A 22,283-nucleotide genomic window follows, 5' to 3' on the forward strand; every position below is an offset into this window, starting at 1 on the left:
TCTTTCTTTAGTATACTTTGTCATTAAATTTGTTAAATAGTAACAATGATCATTTTCATCACAATGAGAGGATAGGAACGATTAATTTGTACACAGGGAAATCAATAATTTATTGAAAGGAAGTTTCACTGTTTTCAAAATATAAACTTGGAACTAATAATTATTACTTCCAAACATTCTTTCAATAAAAGAAAAAGGTCTTTTGACAAAAACATTCCAGGTGACTTTGGTGCAGTTCTGGATCTTTTTTTTTATTCCTAATGTATGAAATTTATTGCAACAAACAAAACCCATGAACAAAATAATGCCACTTATATTGCTTTTGTCTAAAGTCCTTCATTTTCTTTAAAATGCTACTTTTTCTACTATTCATCCAACTTTTTAAACTGTATCCTGCCTCTTATGTACATGTACATGTAAGTTGCAAACACAAGACAGCTGTTGTTGAAAAAAATAATAATATATTTTTTTTCAACAACTTGCTCATTTGTAACATTGTGGACTTAAATTAAAGATGTTTATAGCTGCAAACTTCTTATACTTTAAGGGGATTTGTTCTCTTCTGGCAAAATATGACATTGATTTTTACATAAACGCTTCAACTGGCTATTACATTTTTCTCTGAAACAAGTTTATAAAATATATTACAGTATTGCCATCATAAGAATTGTGAATATTGTCCTCATGATAATCTCTCTTTTAAAGCTCTAGATATTTGATCGTACAATGCATCTCTAAGCCTAGCATCCAAGCCATTTGTCCTGCCAAAGCTGTTGACAACCTTTTTCAAGTCTTCACCCTGTAAAACAAATCATGATTTCAGTTACACAAAACACTGTACTTTGCAGCAAGTAAGATAATTAGACACAATGAACAAATAAACGAGAACAGAGTCAAAGGAGTGGCCATTGAAAGAAACATGATAACAAAGACGAATCAGAGAAAAGGGCCATTATTATTTTTCATTTTCAGAATTCACTGTTTGTTACCATATCAATATTAATTTTATTTTGTTTATTAACATAACCAACTTCCACCCTTGCAGCACCAGTTTCTTGAATTTGGTAGACTTGTCATACATGTAATAAGGTTTCACACTAGTAAGAGACCTTTGCTTACCTCACAAATGTTCAATTCTCGCACTTCTCCATCTTTTCGAACAAACTCTAGTTTCATTCGTACTGGGACTTCAGAGGGAGCAGGCTCAGAAGTCAGAGAAGGCTGGTCCTCCCAGTTTTCTGCCGGTGATTCTTAAAGGCAATGGAATAAATAAAACTGAGCTAAAAGGTCAGACAGGAGTAGGGCATGGGAACTTGATATGCCATTTCAAAAAATTAACAGGTTTCAGGAACAAAGAAGGAGTACCGGTACGTTTTTTTCAAAATAATGGTAAACTAATCGGCAGGTTCAATTCCTACCTGTATCAGAGTTTTTTTGTCCTTATGTAGGCCTGTTTCCATTACTATGGCCAATGCTCAAAGGGATTATACAGTCAAACAGTGAACAGCTTGAAAGGCAAGACAATGTTAAAACTATTGCACTCATGCAGCTTCAAAGAAGGATGGAATTCGAGACACATGCTTAATTACTAGCCCACTTTCGATATATTAAAATTCAGTCCTAAACAAAAGCCATTAATTGAGGCTTTGGGGAATACACTCCTACAAATTCACGGCCTTCATCAGGAATCTTCCGAGTTAGCTTGGGTCACGCAAGTGTCACGTGATAGCTGACTCGGCACGTCCTGTAACGCACTGTCCCAAGTGTGCGATAGCACGAACCGTAGCCCCCCTTTCTTGTTAAGAGAAGGGCCCTCTACCCTCTCCCAAACAGCTCGAGAATGGGACAGCATAAAAGGCCTAGTACCATTGAGGCACAGAATTCTGCTGTCTATAACCATTTACGAAGCTCGGGGCACTCGTTTGATCTAAGTGATGTCAAGATCCTAGACACCTGGACAAGGAAGAAAACTGGGTCAGACGTGGCATTAAAGAAGCTGTTTGGGAGAGGGTAGAGGGCCCTTCTCTTAACAAGAAAGGGGGGCTATGGTTCGTGCTATCGCACACTTGGGACCGTGCGTTACGGGACGTGCCGAGTCAGCTATCAAGTGACACTTGCGTGACCCAAGCTGACTCAGCAGATTCCTGATGAAGGCCGAAACGTCGATTGTTCGTCTATAATTTTCCAGTAATTGAATTATTTTCGTTTTATTATACTCTCAACTGGATGACTGATACAATCATTGCAATAAAGTTACATTACTTTCCTTTTATCGGTATGTGTTTTCTTGTTGTCAGTTTTCTCAACGAATTCCCCTAACGCCAGTGAAGGTCCATTTTTCCTGTTGATTAGTTTCATTTCATCCCATACATAAGTTATTGGGCTAGTAGAGTGGTTTTCAATTGAGTGTCGAAAGTAATTAGCCAATTGCTTTGGTTTATAATTACTTCACTCAGTGATTGATTGAAAGTTCTCGCGTCACTTTTTCAACCAATCAGAAGTGAAGCCAAAACCAATCATGTACTACGTGTAATTACTCCGAGTTTTGATTGGTTTACTGGTTTGTCTCCGTCCTTTTTGATTGGCCAAAGTAATTACTTTAGTTTTGGTTTTACGACACTCATTTGAAAACCACTCTATTGTCTTGCATTCAATAATTTTCTATTAAGAGCCAGCTTCTTCTACAAAAGCAAGTAAGTCTGCCTCGAATGATACTACGTCACTAAATCAGTCTGTGATAAAGCTAAAGAGGATGAGCCAACCCACACGCAAGAAAAGAAAAATATACAATTAAGAATGGAGTTAAATGAATTCGAGTAGCAAGAGTGGGATTCAGAGAAAGAGTTGATGCACTGCATGCAGATACTGTAAAGTTTTCCCTGTGCATTCATCTTCATCCTTAGTCAATGGTTCCCAGCTAGCAGAGGTCTCTTTTATTCTGCGTTCGCTGGGCTGACGAGTGCGGGAAAAGACACCTCAACCATGGGTGGAAACTCACTGTGTTGAGCATGTGCGGCGATTACTTAGCGACTGAATCCTCATGCTGTGTAGGATCACTTAACAACAGCGGAATTACTGTAAAGGAATGCGCGAAACACAGCGGGCTCAAGTAACAGTCGGCAGGTTTGAGTCCCGTTGTCACTGACAGTGTTTTGTGTTCTCACGTGTTGTCAGTTCCCCCAAACACTGGGCACTAGTGCTGTGGGTTCCCCCTTCCCTACCCATAGAACATGTCAGTGCTAGTTTTTTTGAGCTTACGGCCTAGCCCATAATGCACAATGTCATTGGGGTTGTCTGTCTGAGTGAGTGAGTGAGTGAGTGAGTGTAAGATCGCATGCATGAATCACTAAACTAATGAGGTCTTTCTTTAATTTTAACAATTGATGTCCATTTTACAGTTATTCTGTTTGCAGCCTACTTGTTGCCTTATCCTTTCTTAATTTTCCTTATGGAAAGAGAAATTTAAGAGAATTTACGGCACGATTTCGATAATTGCATGATAATTTGATTGGCAAAGCTGTTGGGAAGACAGTAAGATTTGAGCGGAAAAACAGCCTTCGGAGTAAAAATGCCCATAAAACCTCTCCAATGAGCTTTCATGTTGATATTCCTGTAAGATGTCTGATATTTTTGAATTTCGAAACATTTTGTAAAATTTCATCAGTTGTCATCAAAAGCAACTTGCTCTCTGACACTTGCCGACGCAATGTGCATACTTTTGTCACGTCGAGATCTCTTATGCCAAAAAATCATACTCAATTGACCATTTGTTTTGCTGAAATTGAAAATATAAATTTCTCAGATGTCTGATATTTTCGAATTTTGACGGGAAAATTGGGAGGTAAGGCATCATGCCAATGAAGATACCTGATGCTATCAAGTAACTTGCTCATAATTTGTTTTCTCTCTTTGTACATGATCGCCTGTGATACAGAATTGTTTGACAAACGTATTAAAGCATGAGAATGACCAGTGCTCTTCGAGTGAAAAAAGAAATAAATCCAAAGAAAGGAACTCTGCGTTGACCTTGATTTTCAAACAGTATCAGCTACTGCCAGATTCCATCATGACTCTTTGCACACCTTACTACCTCTCACCTTCCTCTCCTGTGAGCTTGCAGATTTATTTTCCAGCCATAAGATGGAGATATTTTCAAATTTCAAACCATTTTGTACTTTCTTCATCTGATAAACAACTTTATACTTTGACATGTGCCAATAGACGGGATATGCATATTTTTGGCATGTCAAGATCGAGATGTTTAATGCCGAAATTTTGCACAAATTTAAAATATAACTTCCTGAAGGGTAGAAGTAAATTTCATTTTACATGAAAATTCTTTGAAGACTGAAAGTTGCTGAGACGGTAAAAGAACTTGAAATTTGAAATTTGATGATCTAATTTTGATAGCTAACTAAAACTAAGACCAACTAACACCAGAAAGGTCACGAAATTAACTTTAAATAATTTTCTGGGAAAAATGTTGTGATTTTCATCCAAGCCAAAAAATTTTCACAGGAAAATCGGGAGGTAAGGTAAATGAAGCTACCTAATACTATCAAGTGATGTGCTCATAATTTGTTTTCTCTCTTTGTACATCGCCTGCGATATAGAATTATTTGACAAACGTAATAAACCTTGAGAATTACCAGTGCTCTCCTTGAGCTAAAAAATAAAAAACAGATCCAAGAAAGAAACTCTGCATTGACCTTGATTTTCAAACAGATCACCTTCTGCCGGATTCCATCATGGCTCTCTGCACACCTTAATACCTCTCGCTCATTATTTCGTTTTTTTCTTTATTTTCCCTATAAATGCATCCATCTTACTTCGAAATTCACTCAGTTTTTGTAACTGTTACAGTAGCCACATGCAGTGTTTATCTGAAAAACTTCATTGCAATAGTCTTTGTGCATTCCATGCATTCATTGTCGATGCCCATTACAAAAACATGTCAACAATCACAGAGACAATGTTAATGGTGTAGCATTAGTTACCTGTAAGCACATGTCCCCCGAGGGACCTATTTCTTTACAGGTCACAGGTCATTGTTTTACCAATACAGAAAGTATCCTAAACATGCATAAAAGCTAATTATATAACCTTAAGCCTAATTAGCTAAACGGTTTACTATAGAAGACAAACTGCCAAGTGAACCTTGGACGACCAACTGAGGCTTTTAGTGCTAGATGTGAGTCAACATGCTAGTCAACATGCTAGTCAACAGGTGAGCCATGCAAGTCGACATGCAAGTCACACAGTTATTGAAAGCTAACCATTTTTAAAATAGGTGATTAGCCTTTAAAAAATTAAATACTGTTTATCAGCACTGTGCTTAGACTTAAATGCTAGATTCGTATCACTCGCTGGCTTGGAGATTGTCCAGTGCCGTCAGAGATGCTCGACCAACTGAGCAAAATTGGCTGCTAGTTGATGCATCTTCTGTGCTTGCAAATATTTCAGTATTTAGAGCCAATTCATACCACCATTTGCCTCCATCCTTAAAGCGTGACGAATTTTACGTGAAGTTTTACTTTTCAAACGTTAACGGTTTGTCCGGTCGTGTGTCACTTTTGACCAGTGAAACATTGGCGGTTATGTTTTGAAATTGACCGTGTTTTTGACAGCATACCAGCATGTTTTGTTCACATGCTCTTCAAGTTTTCAGGTTTTTCGTGAGAGCGGAGATATTTATGAATCTGCCTAGGAATCTAGAAGAGTTATAAACATCTATCTCCCGTGAGTCTCCAAAGACACAGAATATGGAATTTGGTATACTTTACCAAGAAGAGATACGTGATTCAGCAACTAAGAGAAAAAAAATACATGAAACCGAAGTGAAAGTAGAAAGATCGAGGAGAAACTATCTCTGCCTCTAGGGCATTCTGTGCACACACACTCTTCCGTGTTTCAAGGAGCATTTAAAATCTTCATCTCAAGCGACTCCTGGACTGTAATTCCAAACTTGTTGACTTTGATTTTTTTTGTCTCCATTGCAAAATGAGCAGAGGCTTTATTAGGGCAGTCATGCAAAACCCGAACGCTTTCACAAAAAACCTGAAAACTTTGAGAGCACATGAACAAAACATGCTGGTATGCTGTCAAAAACCTTGTCAACATAACCGCCAACGTTTCATTGGTCAAAAGTGATACATTACCGGGCAAAACGTTAACGTTTGGAAAGTAAGACCTTGCGCAAAATTTGTCACGCTTTAAGGATGGACGCAAATACCCCACTACTATAGGGAAGATATCATTGACCTTTTGTCATTAATGTGCCATCCAGAGCCTCATTGGTTGTTGAAACAAAGGGTATTTTGTCCCTGTGGTTGGTACATTTGAATAACAAAAGCAAAGATTGCAAACAGATATCTTCCCTAGAAAGCGCCCATCATTTGAAGAATGAGGTATTTCGTATGAAAATTAGTGGCCGGGTACATATTCCAGAGTTTATGCACATCTCGGAGCAATTGCAGAATACCCCGCAACACCTCACCACTATTGATTCACCTAGGCGGCATTCTTTGAAGAACGAGTCGGAATACAATAGAGCTTATTCTTTTTCAATGAAATGCAAATAGCTGGGTATTCTGCAATTTATAAAAAGCGTCTGTAGATCAAATTGAACCGTATATAATTCTGTCAAAATCTTAAAAAACCTCTTCCTTTTGCAAATTTCGTATCCTACTCAGCTTTATCCAACAATAATTGAAAAAATATCTAGGTGTCATGCTTACCAATTCTATCTCAGATTTCAAATGCGTTCAACAAACAATTCAAATCAATACAATGAAGATGTCACTTAAAAATGTAAGCTTAAGCTTATCGTATTACGATGACCTTCTAAATAATCACAGTTATTTTCCCGCCATTACATCATTAACCCTTTTCTTTTTAAAACACTGCCTGTAAATCAATATGCGCCCTTTTGAAGAAGAATTAAGCTTACCTTTCTTCTCCAGCGTTGGAGAAGGTCCATGCGGTTGCTGGTCGTTGGTCGCCTTTGCCCTCAAATGAGGCGGCACGTAAGTTTGTTTTGTCGGTCTCTTCGTTCGCTGTCTGGAAGCGGCACTAATCTTGTCTTGAACTTTCTGAAGCTTTTGGTCTTTGTCGTACTCGTCTCTATCCACTTGATTCTTTATAATGGACTGCATGAAACCGTGTTCCATGTTTAGTTTGGGCGAATCCCGCGAAATTGACATCCCCTGCGCTGTATCTCCGTCAAAAGTATCACGTTTACAATATTCACGAATATTCCCGATAGTAAACGAAAAATTATCGGCTGGTAACGCGTAAGTGCGTAACGCGATCCTTCCACGATTATGATTGGTTTCTGTTTCATCAAATAGTCTTTGTATTATGGTCTGTTGGCGCCATTCATGCATGAGGTGTATCGGCCACCGCTTTTCACGAGTGTATTGCTAAGACGAAACATGTTCTAACGGACCTTGAGTTTTTAACAAATTTTAGCGTTTTAAGTTATTTTAAAGTTTTAGCTCCTCTTAGCAACAGAATGGCAGGTCGTGGAGGAAGAGGAGCAGCTCTTCTTCAGGTAAGAAGCTGGATTATAAGTCTCACGTATCTTGCAATTGTATACGTACCAATGTCGTGAAAAGTTGATACCGATTGCTGTCGTAAATTATGTTAATTGGAGCCGCAACTGGTCTGAACTGGTCGAAAAATTTAGTAATGCCGCTTTTTAGAGACCAGAAATGGTCTCAATTTTTTTTATATTTGGGAAACCTGAACAGCACGCAAATCCTATATGGAGGCAAAAAAATTTAAAACTTATTGTTTAATTTAAGGTTTATATATAGCTAAGGTCGGTTTTCCTCACAGTAAGTCATGTACCAGAGTAGCACCAACCCTCGAACAACAACAATTTGACCCGAGGGTTAAACCAACGTCAACGTACCTTGTTTCTCAAACAACCGAATTCCGAACCGTGGCGTTAGTTTCCGGACGACGCCGATAACATCGCTGCCCCCTCTCACTTATTCCTGTCCTATTTCTGGATGAATACTGTCCACTCAATCCTATTGCCGACACAGGTGGCCCAGACTCGGAGGGTAAGAAATTATAAGGATTTGTATGGGAATCTCGATAACAAACTGAAAAAGATATTTACCCACCAAAGTTCTAAATAAAAAAGCTGTTCTTTACCCACCAAAGTTCTCAATAAAAAAGCTGTTCTTTATGGTTGTGGTGACTTTCTCGGTTTTTGTGTGGTTATTTGCCTGATTGAATGTGATTTTAATAAGTGACTTCTCAAATTCCCGGGTTGTCACTCGTACCTAAATAGAGGGTCCTGAAGGGGTAAAATGGGAACTGGGATTGGCCTGTTTTTGCCCTGGGACAATGGGACTGAGTCACTGGGACTGGGATTTGCTCACTGAGAATTGGGAAAAAAGAAATGAAATGGGAATGGGATAATTGTCTTTCAGTCTATGATTAACTAATTCCCTTAGTTTGGAAAACACCAGAAAATGTTATTTAATATCTGGTGTTTTCTGATGCCCATATCTTGCCCTCGAATTGCGGTCAATGATGTTCGAGTAATCTCGTATGACCCGCGTAGTCAAATCTTCTCGCTCTTCGGGAGGAAAGACAAGCGGCAGACTGTGCACAGCGGTTGCAACCAAGCCAAAGTCTCTGAGCATGCGTATCCGCTTGTGTACAAGCAAAATGGCGGGAGCAGATCAACCTCGTCCCCAGGGCCTTCTCCTCTGCGATTTTCAAAATGGTGGCGTAGACGAGCTGCCATTTTGAAAATCGCAGAGAAGAAGGCCCTGGGGATGAGGTTGGGGAGCAGATGGCTCGTCGTGCAGAACTCGCACTGTTGTGGAAATTCAAGTATATTTCGACTCAAAATGTTGTTCTTCACACCGAGAACTGTAAACTAGAATTACTGTTGGATTGTTCAATAACCCAGGTGGAGAAGAATAATCGTAGAATGTGTGGCATAGATGAATCAAATAGACGCACAGGATTTCCAGATTTTGCCCTGGAAGTGTTTTGCATCGATTTCATTGAAGGAGGGATCTCAGAAAAGCTCCCTTTGTGCTTAGAACTAAAGAAAGAATTGGAAATTTTCCAGAGGGCTTCGTGCACTTCATTGTCTGTCAAGGTGATTCTACGCCAAGTCATGTTTTAGAAAGGCTCTGTAAGACCTGTAAATATCGTGTTTAAACAGAGATTGCCAAGTGTGCCAGAAACGGAAGCCCCACGGTCATGTACCTCATCAGGACAGCAACTGCCACAGGAAAAGATTGTAAATAAATCCACTGAATCTGGGAGTGACAAATAAGAAAATTTTCCAAAGCCGCTTAAGGTTGAGAGAATTGCTGTTACAGACAAATGTCACAAGGCTGTCGAAAGATGGATTAAGAATTGAATGCCTACGATGTGGGAAATCTCCGAAATTGGACGACTGTAAAAGGACAGGTCATTTAAAATACTTCCGGCGAGTTCATAATTGTAATCCGCGGAAGGCCAGTGAAAAACCGAAGAAAATCAATGAGTATTTCGAACCTACGGAGAAACGACAAAAAATTTTGGCAAGCGATGATGGTCCCGAACAAAGTTGCTTATTTCAAACAAGTGGTTCTCTTCTAAAGAACATCACGTGACAATGGATAGAGATCGACCTATTTTGCAGCCTTTGTTTACAATAGGTATTTTTCATAAATACTAATGAGCCTTTTTACTCATGTGTTGACGCGCATCCACGTTTTTTGATGCGTTTATGCTTTTTGCGTATGCCCGTTTGTTGCGTATATTTCAGTTCGCTTATCTCCGAGCTGCACTGTATATACCACAGATCCCAGTGCAATGTGTCCAGAGAGTGCCTTTTGCCAAGTTTGTTGGCTGGAGATAAGTGCATATTGTCCAGGGACCAAAGTTTTCCTTTTTTTTTCTTGTCTCCTTTTATAGCTCGTAACATGTGGTTTCTTTTCCTGTTTTTCTATTGAAGGCATTGGAACAACCAGCAAGACCACCCGGACAGGCAGGTCAAAATGGACAGGTGAGAAATTTTGTATCATTTCCGAACACTGGTTCAAAATGCTGGATGGAGGGGTGGTGCATTGGTTACAGGGCTGTTTTGGACTCATTGGGGGTCGAGTTTGCCAATAGTGGAAGCTCCAGGATGTTTTGGGCACCCAACCTCCAAAGAGCGACGATGTTGTTTATACGGTATATACTGTATTTTTTGACTTCAAAGTTAAAATATCTGCGTTTTCTATCATGATTGCCCAATTATCTAATCATGTTGGTGTCCCTTCAAGAAGTCAACTTTGAACTCCATTTGTATTCAAAATTTTCTATTAAGACTATGTGTGAAAATCAGGAAAGTGTTGTCTTCACTCAGAGTTGTTAGTTATTGCTATTGGTGCTTTTTTTCATTACAGAATGTTCAGCCTTCTCAGCATCAGGGTCCAGCTCAACCTGGACCTCAGGGTCTAGCTCAACCTGGACCTGCTCAGTATGGTCAGAGACAGCCCTACCCCCAGCAGTATCAAGCTCAACCTTACCAGCAAAGACCCATGCAACCTGCCCAGCAGTATCAAGCACAAGCTTACCAGCAAAGACCCATGCAACCTTTCCAATCACACCAGCCATACCAACAGCAACAAAGTCAATACCAACAGATGCCTGGTACATACAGCATTTCCTTTTCATATACATGTAGCTCTCTATAGTTACTCACTGTGGAAGCGTCTTACACTTTTGCTTCAGAAAACCTCGGTGCACTATGCATGATTCTAATGCATGATACCCACATTACAATTTCAGTTGCACTCTCTTTTTGGGTTGATTTGCCAAGTTAATTTAAAGTTACTTTTTTTTACTTTTTTTCTTAGCAGGGCGGGGTCAAATGTATGGCAGAGGTAGTGCGATGTATGGAGGGCCAGCTCAAGAATATGGTCAACAACCTGTTGTGACCCCTCCACCGCAGCAAATGCCATATTATGGAAGGGGTTAGTATGTTACTGTAAAAACCTGCAGATAAGCCACACCTTTTTTTTCCAAAAATCATCCCTAGAAATCGGGGGTGGGTCTTATCTGTGGGAACATTTGAAAAAGTATGTTAAATAAAATGTTACACAAACCTACAAGGGAGTAATGGTCATTGCTTTTGTAAGTTTGGTGGCTCTTAAAAGAGCTGTTGTTCATGTAAGAGTAAGCTTTAATATCACAGCGCTTACAGTTGTCCCCCCTAAAAGCATTAACCGTCTTAACCCATGAGCAAGAAAATACCACACCATTCTTGAGTATTCACGTGGTAGGTGGCCCTCTGTTTCTTCACTGTTTCGCACTTTGATAGCAAATTTGTCGAAGAAATAGTCTTGTGTCAACTACTGATGAACAAAATAATAAAGAACCTGTTACACTGGGCAATGTTTCATGCAGGTTATCACTTTGTGGAAAACTCTTTATTAAATCATTACGCCGCTTCCAGTGTCCAGTTTTTCATTTTCATGTCTGATCGAATGCCTGGTTACAAAGCTTCGATTGTTCTGTTCATGCAAAAATCTATGGAAAAACTGTCAGTGTTAAGGAGGCTCGAAAGGGTTTTCAGCTGAGCGTGCGCATGTAAGCCGCACACGCAATTCTAAAAGCTGCTTGCGTCAGCTTACGATTCAAAACGGGTCCCCAGAAATAGACAAATACTGCTAATTTCATTCACTTTTCTTCAAATTCCTATACATATGGAATATAAATAGACATCACCTATTCACAAAAACTACGAAAATTGTACACACACGCTTTAATGGTCACTTAAATCTGTTTGTGTTGGCCTGTAGCTTCACTCACGCGTGCACTCGAATGAGCGGGTGACGCATGCGTAAATGCCGATCTTGTAACCCCCTCATTTTTCCTGATTTTGCAACTTTACTTGTTTATATCTCTGCTTCCGGGCGGTGATTTTTTTTCATTTTTTGCATGTTAGCTTAGATTAATTTAAAACGTCTGTCTTTCAAATTTAAAAAAATTCTGTAGGTGAAAAAAAAATTAGAGACATTTCTAAAAAACTTATTTTTCTGAAAAACTGACCTACAGATTTTGTTGAATTTTATATATTTCAGAGATTATTTCTAACATTATCTGGTAACGCTGAATGGGAAGATTTCACTGTCCTGTTTTTTCAAAAAACACATATCTTGATTTTGAGGCTCAAAGAAGTGCCTTATATCATTGCCATGGTAACATTTTGGAAGAAAGTGGGATGAGAGCAATCTTTAATGGGTATTTAACACCCTTGCCAAATTTTGTCTTGATATGATTACCCTAACTGTGTCTAAGGACAGAATATGTTTATTTGTTTGAAAAAAGAAATTCCTGTCAACAAAAAAAGAAATTCCTGTCAACAAATTCGAGAAAAATATCAATCATGTCAAAGTTGGTAGAAAGGATGTTCATGATGTTAAAGTGATAAAATGGTGGGTAAGACTTAAGTATTACGTAAGTATTTCCGTGTCAATGTTAATAGTGAGTTTACGTTTGATAAACAGTGGATGATGAAGAAGACTTCTCAAGACTCTACTTTAGATTTCTTTTGATTTCTTTCAAAAAACTTTGAAAATTTGAGCTGCTAAATTCAGGGTGTGGCTTATCTGAGGGGTTTTGCGGTACATGTTTTTAAACCATGTGGATGAAAATACACTATTCCCTTCAACTTCATTGAGTGTCAATTTGAATAGTATTTGGATGTAAATAAAAAAAATGTATGTAATTTTTGAAGCAACTTATTGGATCTGTCATTTGCAGGTATTTCAGCCCTTTTGAAATTTTTTGAAAATAAACATGGTCTTTCTATATTCATGTCAGTGCTTTGGTAAAGGAGTTTCTTGATAACAGTTGTTTTGAATTGGCAAATTTGGTGAAATACTTAGAGGTGAGGTCATATTGAAGAAAAGGCAATTGATCATTTTTCTAAAGGTGCCCAGATGGCCTCATATGGCAGAGGAGTCCCTCCTTATGGACGAGCTGCACCAACTGTACAATCTGACAGACAACCATCCTCTCAGGTTCAAGAACAACGCTCTTCACCACCTCAAACTCAACAGCGAGGTCCGGAGGTAGGTTAATTGTATAAGAAGCACATGTTTTTGGTTCCTGAAAATATTCTCATGAAATTTAAAATCATTATGATTGGTTTCTGTGTTCAAAATTTGTTGTTTTTTTATTTTTACAGGTTCCTACAGCAGAAATGGCCAGGATGAGAGTGGGGGCTGATGTTGCAACAACGTATGTGTTAAGTGTTATAATACCTAAAATGTACACCCACCCTCATTGCCCCAATGTGTAATTGGCAGGACTTTTTTGTGGTAACAATCAATCAGTAGCAAAAAAAAGTTCTAAAATTTTAGGTAGACTTTACCAAAATTGAAAATAGCAGATGCAGGCAATGTTTACTCTTACCATACTTCCCAGCAATGTGTCACTGAAGAGAGAGTAATTGAGGCTTCGTGCTCAGTCCTAAAATTAACAGCAGCAGCAGTGGCTTTCACTCTTTTCTCTTGCTTGTGGTTGCATTTGCATAGCACCATTTGCTGAAAACGTGTTATTTGCATGAAGTGAACTAAAACCCATCGCATTATATCATGCCTTTTATTGTTACTAAAATGTCTTTTAGGAATTTTCTTACTGCGTGTTTCTGGCAATGCACCAGGGTATGGAATCCTTACATAATGTGACCTTGCAAGTGACACTCTGTGCTTCAGATTATTCAATGATGTGGTTCAATTTTTACACTTGCAACATTGCTACAGTTTGCATCATTTCAGTCTAGCAGTTAAGATGCTATGACTGATGATTAAACTGTTACATCATGATCTTTTAATTAATTTTACAATTTTGTAACGAAAGACAAATTTATTGGTATTTAGAGCAATATTGTACTTTTTACCAGTCTCAAAGTACACACTAGTTATAGCAGACACACGCATGAGCATTTAAAAATAATACCCCGGGTGGACCCAGAGAACAAGATCCTTTTTAACTGTATCCTTATCCATATTATTCAACTTTCTTCAATTACAAATACTTACATGTAAATGTTAATTGTGATTGTTTTCCAGCCAAACAGGAGAAAAAGGAACAGCAGGAAAACCGTAAGCATATTTATGTATCACTTATTGATGAATTCAACCTTTCATTAAACTTGCAAAAATGTAGTTTTTCTTGTGCAAGAATAATAATTTGATTATCTACTTCTGGCACTTGGTTTTGTGCAGATTTTTAATGTTATGAAAATCATCTACATTTTAGGACATCTCTGAGTTCGAACTACATTCCAATCAGATTTATTGAACGAAAAATATACCAATACCATGTGTCTTACAGGTAAACCAACTTTTTCATTACTTATTTGAGTAATATTTGGTTACTTTTAAAGAGGCTGACATTACTGATGTTTTAACATTGTGCTTTCTTTATGTTTCACTTGTAGCCCAGAAATTGATAGCAGGAAAGAACGGAATAGGCTCCTGAAGATCCACAGTGACGATTTGTTGGGACCAGCTAGTGCCTTTGATGGAACTATTCTTTTCCTTCCTAAAGAACTGGAGCAGCCAGTAAGTGTTTGAGGGTATTGATGTGTAACAGCACATCTCTGTAATAGTAATAGGCCAGTTTCCTATTCTCACTGTTGTGTCGGATCTAGCATCAAATGGAGGCTAATGTGGGGGAAATATTTTCCACGTGAAAAGATTCTCCGCATTAGCCTACATTTCAGGCTTGATCCAACCCACCTGTTACAATATGAAACTGGCCTATTATGATATCCATGATCAGAAACAAGACAGCAGTGATCAGATGTAGCTTAATTAATTAATAATGAAAAAAATAATTAAATATTTCATTTTGGCACTTCAGTCCAATAAATGGCCAGTTGGCCAATTGTCTGTTTACAAGTGCTTCCATGAAATATTGTACTGTTACTTATTGTTAGTTGTGAGATATGCTGTTAACCCTTTAAGCCCCGAGGGGTTCCCCATTGACGAGTAAAATCGTCTGGCGTTAAACAGAGTAAAATCTATAAGTGCCATTTGGCACTATCGGGGCTGAAAGGGTTAAACGGGGACATAGTTTTTTCATGCTGTTAGCTTAACCCTTTAAGCCCCGAGGGGTTCCCCATTGACGAGTAAAATCGTCTGGCGTTAGACAGAGTAAAATCTATAAGTGCCATTTGGCACTATCGGGGCTGAAAGGGTTAAGAGACAGCCAGTAGCTAATTTGGCTACAGTACTGCTCAAAGACAAGCGAACCGTCAAACACGTTGACAATGCTTTGAGAACAAAGAATCAACGCATTTGAAAATAAAACCAATGCATTTGCAAACTAGTTTCTTTTTAATGCGTTTGGCCTTTGTTATTCATTTTCGAACCTTTAAATTGTGTTTTTAGTTGCGTCACAAAATGAAATCAGTTTTGACATGTATGTAATCAGCGAGGAACAACCGCAAAACAGATTCTCGGCCATTATAAAACTCTGACATCATTTTCGATCAATAATTGGTTACCTTATGGAGCAATTTTGTTTGTTTTGTGGCGAAACTAAAAAATCTGGCAGCAAAGTGGCACATGCTACGATGGAAAGACTCTCTCTGGATGTAGTGCATATTCTATAATACGCTATCACATTTCGAGGATGTTGACCTTTTGTGGTGCTTTGACCTTTGAACTTAAAGTTCGTTCAGTTTCATGAGGTATAATCAGATTTTTCTCGAGATTTTTTTTTGGGTGTAATTGGAGAGTTCAATGATTTAAAACTGAATCATTTAATTCGGTCATTTTCAAACGGAAATTAAGTCAGTTTGACAAATCAAATTTTCGCATCTTCGTGTTGAAACAGCGCAACATGTATTTTCATTCCTGTATATCTCAAATGATTTTATTTTTTAAGCAAAAGACCACTCCCAAATGTCGTCAAAATTATTGTCCCCGGTGCTTTGGGTTCATGTAGTTAACAGCTGCAAGGCAGTTGAAAAGCCATACACAGATGTCTGGCCATCATGTGTTTACAACTTCTTGCCGGTGCATTAAATGTAACCTCTCACGCAAAAACGTTCCTTAGGAAAGTCACTTGAACAACTGAATCAAGGCAAGCTCACAGGTGACTCACGGGTTGTGAAATCGTTCTCACAATTGAAAGGAACGATCAAACCACTTTTTTTGAACGGGTGAGCTCATGAGCTGAATGGGCGAGCTCACCAGCTGAACGTGCCAAAGAAATCTCTAAACTAGTGACCTTCACGACTGAATGGTAAAAAGCTTTTTTTTAAAAGATAGTTGAACGGCTTAAGAATGAACGACTGATCTCGTGAACAAGGCTCTTATTGACTCGGCTTACGCAGCTAAGATAAACAGTCTTTCGAAAACTCCACCATAATGGAATTTGGAAAAATCAGCAACAAAAAGATTTGTCATTGAAGTAATAAATACAACAACAACATTTCTGATCAACGTATCACGGTTCTTGGATTCAGCAGCTTCTTTTCTGTCCTTGCAGTGTTAACCTTCCCATTATTGCTAAAAGTGTTGTTAAAGACTTCAGTTTTACAACAGTGTTTTGTGAAGTTCGCAACGCTGTGGCCCGCAAAAGTGCAAGACTTGATCATTTCCTGTTGCTTGAGTTGTTCGAATGACAAACAATGGTTGCAAGCGAAAACTCAAAACTTGTTTGAACAGCAAGCAATATTTTTGCTTTCTCTCAGGAATTACCAGAGCCGTTCTCACGGGTACCTGTTATTTTCGAACGACTGCTTGAGGAAAGCGAACTACTTCCCTTTCCGTTCTCACAGCAACTTCACGCCTCAGAATGACTAGTCGTTAGGAACGTTTTCGTGTGAGAGGTCATATGGATTTTCATTACGCTTGTCATTGAAGTGTTTTTGGTCTCTTCAAAAGTTATCTTGTAACTTTAGTTTACATGACATGGCTATGCAACGTGCAAAAATCTGGAAACATTCACCTTTTTGTGTTTAATAGGCCAAAAGCCGAACTTTGCATAGTCAGATGACGAGACTGTTTTATTTTGTGACATTACTTTCCAAAGGCATCATTGAACTTTTTGTGATGCAAATGCTTTGGAAAGTTAATGACTGTGGTCAACGCGTTTCAACGCAAACGCAAAGTAGTTGAAGTAGTTGAAGAGTAGTTTGAAACGCGTTTGGTGGTTCGCTTTATCTCTGAGTGGTACTGTAGTTAGTTTCACAGCTTTGATTTACAGGCCATTAAAACACCACGCCAATATTTTGGAGGGTAGGTGCCGTAAAGGTAGCAATGGAGGAGACAGCACTCTCCTCAGCAGCAAGGAGGTCACCATGGCAACCGAGCCACAGTCCACCTCCCAGGCACCCGTCAACACATCACTGAGAGAAACCAGTGTGTGGAGTATAGATACTTACCCCTTAATATGGGAGGGAGGGTAAAGAAGCAAGCAAGCAAAAAGGCAACTCAAGCCAAAGCACATGGCAATGCCCCTGCAAACCTCCCTGGAACCCCCCAGGTAACCCAGGCAACACCGCTGCGTTGGCTTGGTGTCTGAATGTTTTCTCATTTTTCTCTCCCCTCTGTTTTTTTTTCCTGGCTGTTGTCATGTACTTTTGTTATCTAATCCGATTTGCCCCCCCCCCCCCCCCCACCTTTTGACAAGCAATTAGGTAACCCCTTATCAATCATTGTGAGGCAATATTGTAATCTGTTTGTAACATTTTTCTTCTTTTAAGTTTTGTTAAGTGGAGTAGTATTAAAAAAAAAAAAGTAAATATTAAGAATCTCCTTCCTTGTTTAAAAATTAATTATTAAGTGTTTCGGTTTCCTAATACATAGTAGAGAGTTGCTGTTGCTGTTGTCTTTTTGAGCAGTGATTAAATATTTGGGACTTAGATCTTGATGCAGTTTTTTAGAAGAGCATACAGTTACCAACTTTGTTGCTTACACAATATTCTAAGCTCTTCGGTGGGTAAAAACCTTGTGAGACATGCTGAGAATAGCTTGCTACCTGATAACATTATCTGTTTTTCAGACAACTATTGTGGAATCACAAAGGAAAATAGATGGGTCAACAGTCAAAGTTACAGTCACTTTAACACGAGTAGTTCCTCCAGACGACTGTTTACAGCTTCTAAACATTATCTTTAGAAGGTAAGAGCTACATTAAATCATTTAAACGTACAAAGTAATCTTCCTCTCAATTACAAGAGTTTCCTCCAATTTACTTTTACAGGACATCAAATTCATTGCATTTACTGGCAACTCTGATTTTATCCTCCAAATTAAAACCCCAAATCATTGCTCGAAATTAGTGGTTGTCCAGTCGTCCTGGGCAACCAGTTTTTGGTAAAATGAAACGTCTGGTTACCCGAAGAAAAACCAATGGACAACCCAGCCAAAAAATAGAAAATTAATTACATAAGCATCACCCGACTCACTTTTCGGTTTTCTGAAGTCAATTTCCAATGGTAGTGTGAAGTTAACAGTAATAAATTATTATTAATTTTCCGCACCTGAGGATATTCCGTGTTTTGACTATCTTTGGCTTTCACAAAAAAAAGTCAGATTGGAAAATGCAAGACAATGGGTGCGTTCATTTGGGATGGTCCGAAAAAAAGGATCACTGATACAAGATCACTTGGATGACTGGATAATCAGTGTTTTGTAAATACAATGATGATAAAGAACTGTTCCATTTCGGTGGCAGGTTTCTGTAAAGTACAGACTCTTGAAACTGAACAAAACGATGCTTAAAACTGCTGAAACTGGTTAGCAGCTGACTCACATCCTTTCAAAAACATGCCATTACCTGAACTGAAACTAAAGCCTATTTCACTTGAATGAATTCTTCCAAAATGTCAATCAGAATTTTGTGCGCTTTCACAGGTGCATGCTTTGATTTATGGGATACCCAACTCCAACGCCACATGATTGCTTCTCAACACGGCGTATATCGTAGGGGGTTTCCTAATGGGCAACCAATCATTTATTAGTTGCCCAGCTTTTGAAACAGGGACAACCTGGAATTTTTTTAATTTCTAGCACTTCCAACTGTTAGTGAAATTCACTGCATAAATAATACAATCCTTGATTGCAGAGTTATGAACCTCCTTCAGCTGAAGCAAGTGGGTCGGTATTATTATGATCCAAACAGACCAGCTAGCATTCCTCAACATAAGATTGAGCTTTGGCCTGGGTACATCACTTCTATTCAGTGCTACGAAGGTATGCTTTAATTTAAAGGTCAGAGGAGAATATTATTTGAAGTGTGAAGCAACCCTCCTGGGTTTCTACACTGTATATTGTTGCACCCTGTGGCATTCTTAAGGACGTTTGTGCCCATTGCTACTGCGCATTTTTTTGCGCATGTCACGCACACGTCATGCATCGCAGACCACAAAGGTAGACACGATGCTTAAGGTGCAAACATTTTCCACAAGAATGGAACGTGAAAGCGGTGGCATCATGGGATAGCTGTGGACCCAGGTCTTCTTGGAAATGTCACGCAATGACATGACAGTGCGAATATACCATCGCTTTGAGAACTTCGCAGGGATTTTACTCTCTTGAATGCTCTGTGACCCCTATTTTTCTTTCTGTAGATCACTTCCTTTTCTGATTTTGTCCATTTTAACAAAAAACAAAAAAATCTGTGCGTGAGAAGTTACAATATTTCGCCTTTTATACTCTCGTGCGACCGAAGTTTTCTTTCTTAGACTAATATGTATCATTTTTCAAGGTCTATTTCACCTCTGAAAAAGACATCAGCTGCAAAGGTTAATTTAGTTTTATTAGTTATGTTGAATTGAGTACGTTTACCTGATCTAAATTTCACTAATGTAGCTTAGTTATTGCTGACAGCTGTAAGCTAAGATCGTCTTAAAATAACGCAAGCTTCTAAAAGTGCACGTAATGATCTCGAAAACGAGCACGGTGACCCCCCATTTTTTTGCCTTTTTGGCAAAAGTAGATCATTATCTTTCTGCATGGCAAGTTTTAAAAAAATCTGTACATGGGAACATTTTGGGGCACGAACGTCCTTAAATAATAGGGTTTCACTGCCTAATATCAAGTGCACCCTGCTAGCAGAGCCTTTTATTTTAACTTAACAAGAAAGAAAGGACTCTGCAGAAATCATGTGAAGTCTTTACTGAGTATGTGCAAGCCATTGCTTGGAGACAGTTTCAAACCCAGGCCAAGTCTTGATCGCACTCCAAGACGCCTTGTTGATTTTTGTTCTGAAGGCTCGATTTTGACCTTCGCTTTGTCCAAAATATGATGCATGCATTGCCTAAACCGGTTTGACTAGAGTGACTAGCCCAGAAATTTGGGCTGCAGTAACATAAGACTTGACACGTTTTGCCCTCTGGCGAGTTTTAGAGAGGCTCTGCTTGCAGGGTGTGTCAAGTGATGCCCAAACCACAAATGAAATTAATCTAAACTGGATTCAACCCAGCAGACATTTATTGACCAACTCATGGCTATCAAAACTGCTCACATCCCCATGGTTCTTTGTCCTAATAACTCTAAGGTCATTCCCATTTTTTGAACTTTTGTTAGTTAGTAATTTCCCAGTGTTGCTTTTTTCCAGGTGGTATGATGCTTCTCTGTGATGTGTCACATAGGCTCCTAAGAACAGAAACTGTTTATGACTTCATGTGAGTTATATTCCTTTCAGTACTTTTGCAAGTTGAGAAGTTAAAAGATACCTTGTTTTTCATTTTGATGCTGTTTGCCAGTATTTTTTTATAATGGTACTTTATTTTGTTTTGTTTTTTTTGTTTTCAGCTTTGAATTATACCATAGGAAGAAAGATCGCTTTGAGGAAGAAACAAAAAGACAGCTTGTAGGAAACATTGTTTTAACAAGGTTAGATGTGGACAATAAATACACCTTATTGAATGGTTTAACATATATTATTAAATTCTCAACCTCAGATAATGCAATTCTCGTGCTCTGATTGGTTCACTCAATCTTGTTTATCATACCTTATTTTGACCTTATATGGTAAATGATAGCACTTAGCGTTGCTAAACTAAAAATTTTTATGCCAGAAAGCAAAATTTCTCCTGGTATAAAGCGTTTTCGTGGAAAGTTTGGATCAATTTCCAAGCTTCAAAGTATGCAAAAAGGTAAGAGAGGTTTTTGTGATGAGCCTGCGTCTACATGGCCTCTAGGTATTACAAAACATTGCAACTTTATGGAGTTTTTTCGATTTCGCTAGGATTTTCTCCCTTTTTTTGCTCATGTTTCATACTTCCAAACTTTTGGAGTTTAGGAATTTAATAAAACAATTATTCCATTCACGCTAGTTGGATATGAGACTGGTTATAGTCGATGCTATTTACCATCTCGTATCCAATGCGCGCTCATGGAATTATTGTAAACAACATCGTCGCTCTTTGGAGGTTGGGTGCCCGAAACATCCTGGAGCTTCCACTATTGGCAGCCAGCTCCAAGATGGAGACTGCACCGATGGCTGGCAAACCTGACAACCCAGCCATGAGCCCCCACGCCCCCGAGAAGAACAGGCACCCGTCACACTGATACACAGTGGAAAGCAGAGGGTGGGGAGGGAGGGAACAAAAACCACTAAACGCTCCACACACAATGCTCCTACTTCCCGCCAGACTGATAAATAAGCGATACAGCCCAAAGCACGAGGTATTCCACGCATGCGCAAGTATACTAAAACCAGTGACCAATAGGCTGCAGTCGCTCCTAGTTGTTTACTTGGTTAAACTTCGTTTAACCTTATTTAAATATGTGCCAACATTTTGCTTGTTGCATAGTATCCAAGCAACAAGCAAAATGTCCACACATGCTGTATGTTAAAGCCTGCTTCCTGCACTAATGAAGAATTGTATTGGCTGCATGGTAAGGTGTGTGCGAATGACGGAAACAACACAGACGAAAGCATTCAAATGTCCTTAATTTGATAGGATAAGCGAAATGACGAGTGACAAGCAGGGATCGTGTTTATGCAGAAATCATGCATTTTTATGCAAAAAATGTCCATAAAATGGATTTTCAATTAAATCTTAATGCATCCTGGGACACAGGTCATTTTATGAAAGAACTAAATCCCATTGACAAACAAAGTAAAACTGCATAGCAAAAGGTCAGAAGAATCGCCACTGGATTTTAAAAAGTAGGAGACTGAAAACCACAACACGCATGCACCTGTTATCGGCGGCTGTTGTCAATTTCGGCCGTCAGTTCGCGAGTAGAGCAGTTTAATTTTCGTTTTTTAACCATTGGGTTGTGAACAATTTAATTTAA

At 38.8% G+C, this 22,283-nt stretch overlaps 2 protein-coding genes across 3 annotated transcripts in view; one reads left to right on the plus strand and one right to left on the minus strand.

Moving 5' to 3' along the window:
• Positions 1 to 529: 529 nt before the first annotated feature.
• On the minus strand, positions 530 to 7,385 carry LOC138005943 (UPF0561 protein C2orf68 homolog). Its single transcript, XM_068852115.1, has 3 exons — positions 6,950 to 7,385; positions 1,120 to 1,250; positions 530 to 799 (listed from the first exon to the last, which is right to left on the minus strand). Exons 1-3 carry the CDS (start codon positions 7,383 to 7,385, stop codon positions 683 to 685), a joined length of 684 nt encoding a protein of 227 aa, XP_068708216.1. The 3' UTR covers positions 530 to 682.
• A 33-nt stretch (positions 7,386 to 7,418) lies between these two features.
• LOC138005876 (piwi-like protein 1) overlaps positions 7,419 to 22,283 on the plus strand; it is a 28,378-nt gene continuing 13,513 nt past the window's right edge. The window contains exons 1-13 of one of the 2 annotated variants that reach the window (XM_068852054.1): positions 7,419 to 7,552; positions 9,974 to 10,024; positions 10,410 to 10,656; positions 10,863 to 10,979; positions 12,943 to 13,082; positions 13,199 to 13,251; positions 14,085 to 14,117; positions 14,275 to 14,349; positions 14,456 to 14,579; positions 18,034 to 18,152; positions 19,099 to 19,226; positions 20,593 to 20,659; positions 20,790 to 20,870. In XM_068852054.1, the coding sequence (XP_068708155.1) occupies positions 7,514 to 7,552; positions 9,974 to 10,024; positions 10,410 to 10,656; positions 10,863 to 10,979; positions 12,943 to 13,082; positions 13,199 to 13,251; positions 14,085 to 14,117; positions 14,275 to 14,349; positions 14,456 to 14,579; positions 18,034 to 18,152; positions 19,099 to 19,226; positions 20,593 to 20,659; positions 20,790 to 20,870 (1,274 nt within the window). In that variant the 5' untranslated portion in view covers positions 7,419 to 7,513. The remainder of the gene's footprint in view (positions 7,553 to 9,973; positions 10,025 to 10,409; positions 10,657 to 10,862; positions 10,980 to 12,942; positions 13,083 to 13,198; positions 13,252 to 14,084; positions 14,118 to 14,274; positions 14,350 to 14,455; positions 14,580 to 18,033; positions 18,153 to 19,098; positions 19,227 to 20,592; positions 20,660 to 20,789; positions 20,871 to 22,283) is intronic. The other variant, XM_068852059.1, reaches the window with a different exon arrangement.

The sequence above is a fragment of the Montipora foliosa genome, chromosome 1, assembly GCF_036669935.1.
Source record: "Montipora foliosa isolate CH-2021 chromosome 1, ASM3666993v2, whole genome shotgun sequence".
Lineage (NCBI taxonomy): Eukaryota > Metazoa > Cnidaria > Anthozoa > Scleractinia > Acroporidae > Montipora > Montipora foliosa.

What these genes read in the sequence shown, in the direction of transcription:
- LOC138005943 (XM_068852115.1), bottom strand. Translation starts at nt 7,385, where the DNA reads ATGCATGAATGGCGCCAACAGACCATAATACAAAGACTATTTGATGAA. An exon ending in TCCAACGCTGGAGAAGAAAG is followed by an intron (nt 1,251 to 6,949) that starts GTAAGCTTAATT and finishes ATTGCCTTTAAG; the next exon opens with AATCACCGGCAGAAAACTGG. An exon ending in GAGAATTGAACATTTGTGAG is followed by an intron (nt 800 to 1,119) that starts GTAAGCAAAGGT and finishes TTTGTTTTACAG; the next exon opens with GGTGAAGACTTGAAAAAGGT.